Genomic DNA, 14,408 nt, shown 5'->3' on the forward strand with positions numbered 1-14,408 from the left:
TATGATTTTTAACCTTTACAACTATCAATATGCTGGCCTCGGAGGCCACCCCACCAGATCACATTATTTTTTCTTAATTTAGCTAACACATGATTTTCGAACTACCTATTGAAATACCGGATAATAATGTTGTTCTCTTTTGTATTATGTTATTGAATAACTTTAATAACATGATAAAAAGGTCAATAAATTTTACTTACAGTTAGTGAAGCTTGTATCCTTGAGGATATGTTACCTTTCAAAGCAGTCTCCCAGATGAAGACCAGGTTTTCATGTACATGTTTTACTGTTTCCTTCCTTCCACCTGGCACTCTTCTATTACTACACAGTCTTTGGAGGTACTTTTTTGTAAATAAATAAAATGAGAAAGGTTGTTAAGTCTTTCTTCTATGTCACTAGAGAAAGGTTATCATGGTTTCTTATTTTCTAAGTCTGGATTTCTTAACCAACAAGTTGGTTAATGAGGTTTTTTTCTGCATTTATTGTGGTCAATATGAATTTGAGTGTTTAAATTGGAGAACAGCAAATATGAATTAACAACTGAGACTTCCAGAAGCCAGAATAATAATTTTCGCCACCATTTTATATACGTGTGTCCAAAGATATAGCTTGATATGTAATGATCAGCATGATCCACACCCTCCCCGCATATTCTTATTATACTGACAGATAGCAGTTGGTTTTACAACACTTTTATAAATAACATCTTTAGCTCTTCTTTCAGTTAGTTACATGCTGTTACCATAACAAGTGCTGAGCATAAATATGTACCATTTACCACACCACACTACAATGAACATCATTTATATGACAAAAGGAAACAATTTTTTTTTCAGTTTCAGCTGTTTTAGTACAGCCTTGTTCTTAATTTATTCAGATAAGCCACTCCTATTTCCCAATATGGTTTCAGTCAAATGGATGTGCAATTTTTTTAATTCAACTGCTAGCTCCAGGCTTGTGTAGAACCGATCAGTAAACAAGGAAAACCCACAATCTGGGACTTTTTCCTTCAGCTTATGTGCTAGGTGCATCACAATTCTTGTGGCTAGCAAATCAGGCCTTGATAAACTCTCTGCAGTTGCCGTGCTGTAGTATGGCGCAAAACTTCATATATATCCACTTTTAGAATCAGCAAGAATATAAACTTTTAGTCTCCATTTTGCTGGTTTATTCTTATTATAACATTTAAAAAATACTCTACCCTAAAAAACCAACTGTGGTTTCATCAACTGAAATAAATTATGATGGCATGAAATGCTCCATACACTTACTGTCTTAAGTGTTTCACGGCACTTTTCAATCTTTTTATATTTTCATTCCCTCTTGACTGGTTACACAAGTTAGGATTTGGAGGACATAGATGCAAAGACTAGAAAGTTTAGTAAAATCTATTTCTGGAAACACTTTCTTAAAAATGGCTGTTTATCAGTCCACTCTTCAGAAAAGTAGTCCTGAAGTGAACTTTTTTCATGCAAACCCATTTTTAGTAGTACTCAGCTTTTATTTCATCTAATGTTACAGGAGACCAGTTATGCCAGATTGACTGCTGTCAAAGGTGTGGTGTATTCTTTTGTATTTTTTCAGCTGCATATCTATTAGTCTCATTGGTGGTTTCAAATAATAATTCATCAGACATGAACAAATGAAAAATATCTATCTTACCAACAGGTTTAGAACCCACAGTAGGAGCAATAAAACCTGATTGTTTAGTAAACGTAAAAGGTTTATAATCTGGAACTTCTAACTTCATGTTTATAATAATCCAATTACATTGAATGGGGTTATTAATATTACCAGTAACTCTATGCCTTTTAATTATACTTACATTATTGCGGCTGACTCTTCGCCTTATATCTAAATTTGTATCATTTTGAGCATCAGTCATCAGTAGTTGGGAATAGGTTAGGTTGAGCAGATAAGGAAACATTTGTACCTGTAACGTTAGTTGTGCTTGTAGTTACTAAATTAACACTATTTACAGAATTATTCACACTCTTTACTGTTATATTTACTTCACTATCAACTAATCATTTCTTTCTTTTATCACAATTACTATCACTTTTATTCTCTTCACACATAAATTTCTCCTAATTCATCAATCGAATTATGGTTAATTTCATCACTATATGTAGATTCAATGTCTGAAATATCATTTTAAAAAAAGTCTATCTCATCTTCCAAGTTGTTTTTACTGGACATGATGTAAAAAATGTTAACAATAACTTAAGTAAAGCATGATACATTGTAAAGCATGATTAAGTAAAGCATGATGTAAAACATTGATACTCGAACACAAAGTAAACATTGAACACAATAATCTCACTAAAATCAGCTGAATTAACAACTTTTGACTAATTGATATAAAATAGTTTAAAGTTTATTGAGATCAATTCCATATATTATGACACATGTTTAGAAGAGCCCACTATCAAAACTTTACGAAGTCGATTGTAAAATATGTCAAAAATGTGTTTTATCTGAACTGAAGTTCAATGTTGGCTGCCAGCCAATATGCGATAGGAACAAGTCAATGGCTGTGTCAGTTGTCAGCCCACAAGAGAGTTATAAGAATTAAAATCACTTAAAAAACATATACTCTTTTTATCTGTTAACAGGTTTAAAGAGTAGGATAGGTTTAATAGGTAATAGGTTTAAAGAGTAGTAGCTTTCAAATTTACAAATCTTAGGTTTCAGTCAGATTTTAATTAATGTAACGTAAACCTTTAATTAACTAATTTTTGTTTGTTTGAAATGTGTATGTATGTCAGTAGCATGTGTTTTCATTCAGTTCTGCTGAACAAATGATCAGTTTACAGCAGTTGTAGTCTATTTAAATTTAAATGTAATTTATTTTAGATTTTTTACATTATAAAATATGTATAATTTTTAATTTTTATTATTTACAGCAAGTAGTTGGTGTCATTGATTGTATACCTGATGTTGAAAAATCTGGACTTCTGTGTAGACAAGAACATCTTGGTTTTGATCGCCATGGAAGAAAGTATTGGTTTCTTACAAGAAGAATTTTTGTGTAAGTTTATTTCATATACATTATACGATAAATAAATATATATATATATATAAAACTACATTTTTTAAAAACTGTAATATGTAGAAAAAAGCAATTTACCCAGCAAAAATTGTTAAAATTTTACACAAAAAATATGTGATAGTAGTATCTGATCACATATTATGATGTAATTAAAATGAAAAAAAAACTCAAGCATTAAGAAAAAATTTCTCTTGTCATCTTACCAGTAAGAGGATTAATGATAATCCTCATCATAATATATTAATCATTATCATAATGATGATAATATATATATATATATATATAAAATTATAAGATATTTTTTCTTAATGTTTGAGTTTTTTTTCTCATTTTAATTATATCATATGTGATCAAATACTATGATCACATATTTGTTAGGTAAACTTTTTTTTCTACATATTACAGTTTTTAAAAAATGTTTCTACATTGCCTTTAAAAATTGTAAATAATAAATGTATGAAAAAAGGAATGATTTTCTATCGTGTGGTTAGCAAGGCTTATTTTTATTATTCCCAGAATCGTAAGGTTGTCTTGATAATTGTTTTCTGGTGTTTAATTGTTCTTAGGTATGCACTGATTAAAAGAGTATACAGTTGAAGAAGTTAAGGATGAAAAAACCTGAAATAATATGCTGAATTAGTTGTCTGAGAGCTTTGTTGTTTGCTTATTTTATTACAACATATTCTTTAGAATAATATTAGATTTCCAATCTAGTATACTTTAGGATGAACAATTTTATATTATATCAATATTGGAAACAGAAAAAATAAAATAATAAGCTCTATTGCTTTACAGTATGTAGAAATTTAAGGGGGGTGTGGATTAATGAAAAAGTTTCTTTTCTTATTAAGAAGAAAAACTTAACTAAGTTAAAAAGGATTGGAAAATTTCACATGATAGTCTACTTCTAGAAATGCATGTCTGTATAGCAAATGTAGATCATCTTAAACAACTGAAAGTATATACAGGCTTAAAAATTGGCTCATTACATGATGTGTGAAGTTCTGCTCTTTGCATCATTGTAATTTGTTAGTGAAACTAATTTTTCTGTTTGTCTCCTTTCCCTCTTTTTAAAAGAAACACTGTAATTATTAATAACTTGTAAGTAATATGCATTCTGGCTAGATGTTTGGTTGGATTATAACAACTGTTCAGTTTCAAAATGTTGATTGTATAATATCCTAAGTTGAAATTAATTTGTTCATAAATTGATTTGTAGCTATTTTAGGTACTTGCGTATTAACGCCACCACAGCTACAGCTTTATTTAAAAACAAAGTAGTCAATCGGATTTCGGTGGAAATTGGGCCGATATAGAGTTTAACATAGATTCAAAACAGTCTCTTTATTAATTTTAATAAATGATTATTTAATCAAACTTAACCTACGCTCGCTTCACTCGCTAACCTTGACTAATTAACACCGTAATTTTTTGAGTATTTATGTAATAAATTCAGTAATTATTGCAATTATTTATTATTTAAATAACAATAATCACTAAATTATATTTATAAAATAAATATAAATAACCATTTCTTAAAATTAATAAAGAGACTCAATAAAATAAATACTCAATTTTAAATAAAGCTGTAGCTGCGGTGGCGTTATTATGTAAGTACCCTATTTTAAAGATATATATGTAAATAATAATATGTCTTTTTTTTTTATAAAGTGAGGGTGAAGATGGTGAAGCTTGGTATTATTCAAGTCCAGCACAGTTAGATGAATTATTGGATGCATTAGACAGCTGCGAGTTTGAATCTGCTTTATGTAGAGAAATTAGTGATTTTAAAGATGAAATTGTTAGACAAATGGAACTTACAGAAAAAATAACTAATCAACATAAAGGAAATAAGAAGTCATACTTGGAAGTAGAAAATAGTAAGTTTATTTACAAAGCATTCTACATACTATATCTATTTATTTATTAAATTTTTAGTACTTCATCATTTTAAAAATAGCTTTTTATGATGTATTGTTTGGTTGTTATATATTATTAGATATTGATGATTTATTTATTTATGGTTGTATTTATAAGATAGTGTTTTGTTTTGAGCATTTTTCTATGTTGTACAAAGGTGAACATGAATTTTGTTTAATTAAAAAGATGTGATATAAAAAATATTTATTGATTTCCTATTGGGTTATCTAATATTTTGTGGTACAATCCAGTAAATGTTGTATTAGATCCTCTGCAATTTTTGCAGCGAAATTAATAATTCTTGGAGGGTCAAGCAGTTGCATAAGATTCAATATGTTTAAAAATGTGTTAGTAGTATTCTGTATTTTCCATTTACCCTAGTAATGGTTTATTTATAAAATTGCTATTTGTTTCTCATTAAAATATTTATAGAGAATAAAAATAGATCAAGTTCATTTCATGCCAGATAAGAAATGAAAATTCATAATTTTTAAAAATTTAGTTTTTGCTTCTTTTACAGTTTGAATAGTTTTAAATACCTAGCTTTAAGAACTTCACAAAAAATTTTGTAACATAATTATTAGTTTCTGTGATTTATTTTCAATATATTTTTGTCAAAAAAGAATTTGAAGGTATCTGTAAGTATAGTTTACTTCATTGTTTTGTTCAGAAAATGGAAATATTTTTGGATTTAATAAATTATTGCTTTTATTTTCCAGTTTAAATTTTTCATTTAGGTCTATAAGGTCTTGTATTCTTCATTGCTTGTTTAGAAACAAGACAGTAGTTGCAACTAATACTCACCACTTTTGGTCACTGTTCTTGCTGTTTACTAAACAACAGAATACAAGTAATGGTGTTTATTATGTATGTTTAAAACAAGGAAAAAAAATTATTTTATTTTATTGTGAACACATGTATGTTATGTAAATGGAACTAATACTAATGCTACCAATGTTATGATAGATGGTGCTGAATTTCAAATTCATAACATTTTTATGTTTTAACAGCATCTTGGATGTATTTTTCATTGTGTATCAGTGCATCTCTGAGAAAGAGTGGTTAATTATCGAGTAAACTAATCAGTAATACCTTTCATCTAAATAAACTAAAGATTTGACTTGCTTTTGTTTACTAAAAATCTCTTTATGTTACCACAGAGATTTCTGATTCTCTTTTTATAAAAATAATTGTGAAATAATCTAAATTTGTTCTAATACATTGAATATGTAGTATTGCAACACTTTGGAAAATTATTATTTTTGTTAGCAAAGGATTCTAGATTAGTCATCAAATCATAAAAAATTGAGAAACTGTATAAAAACTGGACTTTGTTTTGAAATAAAACTCTGCATTATCCTTTAACAGGATAAGATGCTAAAAAGAAGAGTTGAAATATACAAAATGAATAATACTGCAATGGACTCTCTGTTGTGATCTTTTTTTCAAACAAAAAGGATGTTTGTCACAGATGTTTCAAGGCATATCTGTGTGCGTGGATGCAGAGAAGATTGTGTGTTGTGATTATTGCAGGGAGGAGGATACTATAGAATATAAGTTGTTCTTGTGCGATCGGTTCCAGCAGCATAGAGGGGAAGCATGCTGCTTCCTGCACAGAGAATTCGCTGTGCTTACCCCAATAGAATGTGCTGCAGACCAGACGATCATGGGACATGGTGCCTCATGATGTGGTTAAGATTATCCAGACATATTGTGGAAAAAGGGGAGGAATAAAGAATTTCTCCTCAATCTCTCTTGGGGCTGTGTTCATACCTCTCTTGGGGCTGTGTTGGCAAGTCTGGTCCTAAGGTGGAGAGACCAAAAAAGAGTAGCTTCTTGCAGGTTATATTCAATTAATAATGAGGAAATTTATTTCAGAAGGGCTAAGAGTTAGGAGGTAGAAAATATAATACTGGGGAGAGGTTCTTTTCCTCTGTCACTAGTTTGGATGCAGGAAATTTAATTTTATGTTTAGTAGATCTTGAGGTAATTTTAAACTTTATTTTTTCAAGTTTTTTAAATAATAACCAAATTCAAAATTTAATTTTAGATTTCTGCAGTAAAGCCCTTTAGTCGTCATTTTAAAAATAGGTAAACTCTGTTACCTTTATGAGAATTCTGTACTTATAGAATTTAATATCAGATTTGTAGGTTTTCTTGTATGGGCTCAAATACATGTGGTGTTAGTTTAATATGTTTTTATTATGAAATATAATATTTATTACATAAAAAAATTATTTTTGATTTAAATAACTTTTTTCAGCTCAGCTAATTAAAGTTCAAAGAGATAGAACAGAAAGGAGGCAGAAAGAAGAAGAAGAGCGTAAAGAAAGAGAACGAATTCAAATGGCAGAACGGAGAGAAAGGGAAAGATTAGAAGAACAAGAAAGGAGAGAAAGGGAAAAATTAGAAGAAGAAAGAAGAGAAAAGGCTAGACAAGACGTTGAAGAAATGATGCGAAAAATGCATGAAGGTGGTATGGAAGAAATGGGAGATCCAGACAATATTGCAGAACTAACTGTGGTAAGTTTTTTTCATCTTTAATGACTGCATAGGATCACTTTAGATCAATCCATTATTCAAGTCTCTTCTAAGGGACTGTTCGGGCCTTGTGGTCCTTTTTCAGAAGTTCCGATCTCTGTGCCCTTTCTGGTGTTGAAAATGTTCGTGTTGTGAGTTTCTTTCTTGTAAGTGTGACGACGTGAGTGTTTTTGGCCTTGATTTTTTCGTTTAATTTTATCTTATCTGTGGTGTCTTTAGGTATAAGGCCAATCTCGTTCAAATTCTCTCTTATTTCTCTGATCATCTGCTCCTGTCTTGGTGTTCTTTGAGTTGAGACTGTACTGTACCAGCTGTTTCAGATGTCTTGAATCTTGCATCCTCATGATGTGTCAAAGAATCCTAATCTTCTCTTACATATGGTATCGTTGATGGGTTCTAACGCTTTGTACACTACTGTTGGGCACGATCCACCACTGCCCGTCTTTCTGGTACTTTTTGTTGATGCAGGTTCTTTCAATTCTTCCTCAATTTTCTGGAGTCTGTCAGTTTTTAATTGTTTGTTCAGTTTGAAGAGTGTTTCTGTTGCGCATATATGGCTTCCAGTTTTATAACTGTGTTATGGCGTCTTATTTTTGCATTTATGGACAGAATTTTTTTATTGTAGGTGTTACCGGGTTAATTTTTATATTTCAACTAGTTTGTTTATTTTTGTTTGGATAGATATTTTTTCATTAAGGTTATTTGTTATTATTTCTTGTAGATATTTAAATTGGGTTACTTTTTTGACTTTATTACAATTTTCTTTACTTTGTTATTTTTGGGGCATAATTCCTGTCTTTTCAAATGATGTTTTGAGGCCAGTTTTATTAGCAATGTTTAACGTTTTCTAATATGTGTATTATTGTGGTCATTAAGTATTAAGTTTGTCATTAAATAAATTTTCTTCTTTTTTTCAGAGAAATATCAGAAAAAACCATTTAAACAGTTTACTAATTAAGCAAAAATTTAATTTTATATTTAGGTAGTATTAAAATAATTTTATTTTACTTTTTTATATAAAAAGCACAAAAGAAATAGTGTAAAGTGTACTGTCAAATCTAAAAAAAATGTGCTTTTCCATTGTCCGTTGTTTACTTTTTGGGATTTTGGGTAGTGGTTTTTAACCATGGAAAGTAGTGTTTAAAGCATTTTGTATTTCAAATAGTTCTTTGTGTCTTGAGGTTGTGGCCACCTATTAACTGCACATATCTACTTTGCTGTGAAGTCTATTATAGCTATTAATTGGAAGTTAGTCTGTTCTTGTTGCATTAGTTTACTGTCTAGTGAAAAATATTTAGTCCATAGTGAGAGTGGAAATTGAAGAAATGTGTTTTTGTAAATTTATGAAAATAATGTCTTTGATCTTTATTAATTTTCTGTTAGGTTCATAGTATTAGTGCAGTACAATAATTAATGGTGAAATATCTGAGAAAAATCTCAGGTTGTCTTCTCTTTTTTTTATGGTCATTCATATATATTATTTATAAAGTCATTAAATTAAAATTAAAGTCATAACAATTTCCAGTTTTTCTTTTAAATGTTACATACTTTAATTTTTTGATATTACAGATTGATTTGTTTCATTCTAAGAGATTTTCTATGAAATATTTTTCTTATTCTTATAAATAGTTTGATTTTGTTAAATTATGAAAAAGATTGAAAACCAATAGTATTATATTTGATTATTATAATATGTGAAATTATAATATTTTTAATAATTATGAGTTATTAATTTAAAAAAAATGGTGTCTAGTACAGTTTATTGCCTTTTTTTTTAGATCTCTGTTTCATTATTCAGAATGTGGTTGTTTTACTGACATGAAAATGAATAATGTAGAAATATGGTAGGTATTATAAATGTTGAGACATTAAGTTTAAAACATTTTGAACATATTTTAATTTTTTATTATTATTTTTTCAAAATTACAAGAGCAAATTCACTGCATCCAAAATGATAACTGTAAAGTGAGAACATGAGTTTTAAAAAGATACTTAAAAACGAATTGTTTCAGATTAATTTAAATTTTAGCGTATCACTAGAATTTTAATGTACAATGAGAAATGATTGTGATGGGATGAGTTTCTAAATTCAGAGATAACCATTGTTATTTTATAGCTACCAAAATGATCGTTACGGTAATAGGATCTCATTTTGCGAGCGATATGTCTAAAGTAAAGACTGCTGGGAAATTTCTCTCCTTAAGGTTGGTGAACCTTTGTTGTTCATGACCATACTAGTAATGTACACACTGCATTGTTGTCTGTAAGTTGTCTTTTTGCTGTATCTTTGAATACGTGTAACGTTATAAAATGAATAGGAAAATCGATGTTGCCTCCGACTTTGAAATACGTGGAGTCATACATTTTTTAAACCATCAAAACGTAAGGTGGCTGAAATTTATAGGCAGTTGGTTACTGTGTACGGTGATTATGTAATTAATGCAGGAAATGTCTGAAAATGGTGTGAATCAATTAGAAATAATGTGCATGATGAGAACGTTCAGGGAGGCCCTCAATAATCACAGTGGACTTGTTGAAACGTGTCTATGATGAAATCAGAAAAGATCATCGCTCAACGATTTCTGATCTGGTCCTTCTTTTTCCTGATGTGTCAAGAGCTGTTATTGGTCACATTGTTAATGACCGTTTAGGCTTCAGAAAGGTTTGTGCACGTTGCGTGCCGCACATCTTGACGGAACGTCATAGAAAAATCCGAATGGGATCTGTTTTGGAATTTTTGATGCCCTACATAGAAAGAGGTGATGAGTTCCTTAATTCAGTTGTTACTGGCAATGAAACATTGATTTTGTATTACATGCCAGAGAGAAATGGCAGTCAAGTGAATGGTGTCATCCTCAATCACCAACCAGACCAACAAACGTCAAGCCACAGCCATTTGGATTCAAACTGATGGCCACAGTCTTTTTGGAACAGTTTGGCATACTGCTGATTGATTTCATGCCACTTGGAATGACTATAAATGCAGAAGTCTACTGCAAAACTATGTAAGTAACGGCGTGCCATTCAAAATCAGCGATATGGGCGGTTGACCAATGGCGTTGTTCTGCTGTACGATAATGTACGTCCACCTGTTGCGACTCCGATGTGTGATTTACTGAGAACATTTGGATGATAAATTTACAATCACCCATCATATAGTCCAGACTTAGCTCCTTCTGGTTACCATTTGTTTGGGAAATTGAAAGAATTTTTGAGTGGTAACCAATTTGCGGGTGATGATGAATTTAAAAATGGTATTAATCAGTGGCTAAATGGACTGGTGGCAGAAGAATTTGACGAGGGTATATAGATGCTGGTATATCGCTACGATAAATATCTTAATTCATGTGGCGATTATATAGAGAAGTAGAATAAGGTATGTAGTTTATGAAAAATAAAATAAATATTTATAAGGTTTTCAGAATAAATTTTTTTTCAATGAAACTGTTTTTACTTTAGAGATAACCTCTCGTAAAAGCTTCATTGCTAACATTGTAATCATAAACTATGTAATTACTATTCTTAACAATTTAAAGATACATATTTTTTTTTTTGTTTAAGAAGGAAAATATTAGGATTTTTTGTATTGTTTTTGTGTAGAGGAATCATTTATGCTTCTTTTGTGCAATTCAGGAAACAACTGAAACTATTTGTTGCGAAGATGTACCTTCTGATCAACAACATCAGCAACCATCTCAACAGTTACAGCATCAGGAACAATCAAATGTAATTTCATCTCAACAACTGGCTGTCTCTTCATCAATCTCTGCTGATGGTTTGTATAGTAATAGATTTACTTGTAGATAAAGTTTATATATCGTTCGATTTTTTGTTAAATTTTTTGGGGAAAGTTTTTATGGGAAAAAATATTTTTATGCATTTTCTCTTAGGCTGTACATATTTTATTGTTAGTTAAGTGAAGAATTTATAAGTTGGCTTTTAAAAGCATTTAAAAATTAATTTTTTTGAGGCTTTTATACTATTTTTTTTTGGATAGAGTTCTTTATATAAACATGAAATTCATCATGTGAACCATTTAAAAAAATAATTTTTTTTACCTCATTTAGATTAGTGCTGCAGTCATGACTGTTATGAGTAAACATAACAAAACTGAGAGATATATCAGAGTATCAACAATGCTAGATGCAAGGATCCTGCACTGAAAAATACATTTTATTGGTTAAGAATCGCTTGTTTTACATAAAAATAATAAATAACAGCTGAGAGAAACAATTTTTTTTTTAGTAAAGTAGATATGAAATATTCTTGTTAATATGAGAACATTTAAATTATTCTCATATTATATTAAAAAGTTTCAGTTGACCAGCATAAATTATTAACTCCTATAACAGGATTTCAAAACCAAACAAAATACCTGTATACCTTTACTTTGGCTGAAAGAATATTAAACCATTTTTCATTTAAACTTTCAAGTAATTTTTTTAAAATAAGGTTTAATTATATATAATATTTTCTTATTTTCATATTGTAAATAAACTATGGTATTGCAACTATAATACCTATGTTCTTATTGAGATTAAACATGGTTCCACTGTGTATAAATTTATATTGGGAAAGAGTATGCATTCAAAATCTTTAGACTATATTTTAAAATTCACTTGCATTAAAATTATTTCATCGTAAATTATCAACATCTATGTAAATATACATATTAGATATTATACCTCATTTCTGTAAATATTTTCATGCAATTAGAAAATACAATAAGTGGTAAATAATGGATAAACAAGAATTTAATTTTTGTAAACATTGTTACAGTTTTATTTATATTGTTACCAGCAAATAACTATTGTAAAACTTGGAAAAAAGTAGAAAATCATATACAATGATTGAATTTAATGCAAATTTCCTTATTGTTTGATGGTTCTAAACTACAGTGGTGAAATTGCAAACATTGAAACCATGTTTCCACTTTATATAATTACAGAATTAAACAACATTAAGTACAATTTCTGGCATTAATATTTAATGACAAAGTCATTGCAAAATAACATTTTTCATTTCTTGGAACGGAATAATTATTTAATTAATTTATTTAATGATTTATTTCATTAATTAAGTTAACTTGGGTGTTATTGGTATACCTTTACTAATATACTATTATATATAACTTAAAGATGAATAATAAGGGCTTGGTATGAACTATAACTGCTCTTTGTTTCATTTGTAAGCAAAGTGAAGAATAAAAGAAAAAGTAAAATTGTAACTGCTTACTGAGGCTCAAAGATGCTGTTTGTATTAAGTTGGGCTCTATCATTCACAATAATCGTGTGATGTATCATAAAGTAAGGGCCGTCAACTTATATTTAAATATTAGCCGATCTGAACACAGCTTCACACATGCAGGACCAATCAGCTATTTACGAAGCCACTGCAGTTATGCAGTTATTTTGATTCAGTAGTCGTTTGCCTGCCAGTGAATGCAGATTGCAATGTCCATGACTATCGTTTCTCTCGCCAGTCCGTGCTGTGATTTGATTTTTGTGTGCAAAAGCATCTTCATCTGCTGAAATTTATTGGGAGTTGTGCCTAGTGTATGGACCTACAGTAATAAGTGAAGGAAAGGTTAGACAATGGTGTCAAGACTTTAAAAATGGCTGCACATTTGAGCATGACGAAGAGCGGAGTGGCAGGCCCAGTATTTAGACCAATGAAATCATTGAAGAAGTGAACTGAAAACTGTGATGTAATCGGCGATTGAAGATTAGTGCTCTGGCTGATGAATTTCCACATGTTGGATGCACCTCTATCTACATGATTGTCACATAAAAGCTCGGATATCACAAATTGTCTGTAAGGTAGGTACCGAAAATGCTCACCGACCAACACAAAGAGCAAATAATGTGCAGTGGACGAGTGTTTTTGGACTGCTATCAACAAGCTAGAGATGATTTTTTCCCCACATTGTTATGGGCGACGAGACTTGAATATCCTGTGCCAATGCAGAATCGAAACTACAGTCAATTCAATGGCACCATTCAAGTTCCCCAAAATCGAAAAAGTTTAGGCTGAAAAAGTTTGTTCAAGAGTCAAAAAATGTTTGCTATTGTTTTTTGGGACGAAAAGGGCATCATTTTGGTTGATTTTATAGAATGTTGATCAACAATTACAGCTGATGTGTATTGCGAAATGCCCACCAAACTGAGATGTGCGATCCTAAATCGACAACGTGGGAAACTGTCATCCGGTGTAATCCTCCTTTATGACAACGCTGCCTTAACTAAGAAGAAGATTCAAGATTTTCGTTGAGAACCTTTTGACTACCTTCCATATATTCCTGACCTTGCACATAGTGACGCTTCCTCTTCTTGCATTTGAAAATGTGGCTTGATGGACAACAGTTTGAAATTGATGAGGAACTCAAGACTGCCGTAGTCAACTGGTTCAATTCCCAGGTGGCGAACATCTATGCAGAGGGGTTAAAAAAACTAGTGCAGCGTTACGAAAAGTGCTTAGAACTGAATGGCAATTATGTGGAAAAGTGAGGTAGACATGTAGTAAACTAAAACTGTAAGTAAAAACCTTTTCTCACGAGTTAATTTTTTTTAATGACCAAACAGCCTTACTTTATGAATATGCCTCATGTTTTAATCATGTTATAACTAGTATTGAGAGCCCATTGAATTGTATTCACTGTTTTATTTAAGTCAGGGTAAATGTTACCATCTAAAGGCGTTTGATATTATTTAAGTTTGTCAATTTTTAATATCTGTTTTAGAGTCTTCATCATCTCTTGATAAGAGCAATTTGAATCAGAGTGACAAAACTGATGATGAAATTGATCTGGATGATGAAGAAAATGGATATACAAAAGTTGGAAAGGATGGTAAGTAATTATATGATTTAAAACAATAAATGGAATAGTAATTATTAA

At 30.2% G+C, this 14,408-nt stretch overlaps 1 protein-coding gene across 6 annotated transcripts in view; it reads left to right on the plus strand.

The window, feature by feature from the left end:
* Positions 1-14,408, plus strand: part of E(bx) (nucleosome-remodeling factor subunit NURF301 E(bx)) — a 190,009-nt gene that overhangs the window by 19,486 nt on the left and 156,115 nt on the right. For all 6 annotated transcript variants that reach the window (XM_075363866.1, XM_075363870.1, XM_075363868.1 and 3 more), the window contains exons 3-7: positions 2,907-3,031; positions 4,724-4,932; positions 7,236-7,495; positions 11,147-11,288; positions 14,253-14,360. In XM_075363866.1, coding sequence (XP_075219981.1) covers positions 2,907-3,031; positions 4,724-4,932; positions 7,236-7,495; positions 11,147-11,288; positions 14,253-14,360 — 844 coding nt within the window. The remainder of the gene's footprint in view (positions 1-2,906; positions 3,032-4,723; positions 4,933-7,235; positions 7,496-11,146; positions 11,289-14,252; positions 14,361-14,408) is intronic.

Source organism: Lycorma delicatula, chromosome 4 (assembly GCF_047948215.1).
Source record: "Lycorma delicatula isolate Av1 chromosome 4, ASM4794821v1, whole genome shotgun sequence".
Classification (NCBI taxonomy): Eukaryota; Metazoa; Arthropoda; class Insecta; order Hemiptera; family Fulgoridae; genus Lycorma; species Lycorma delicatula.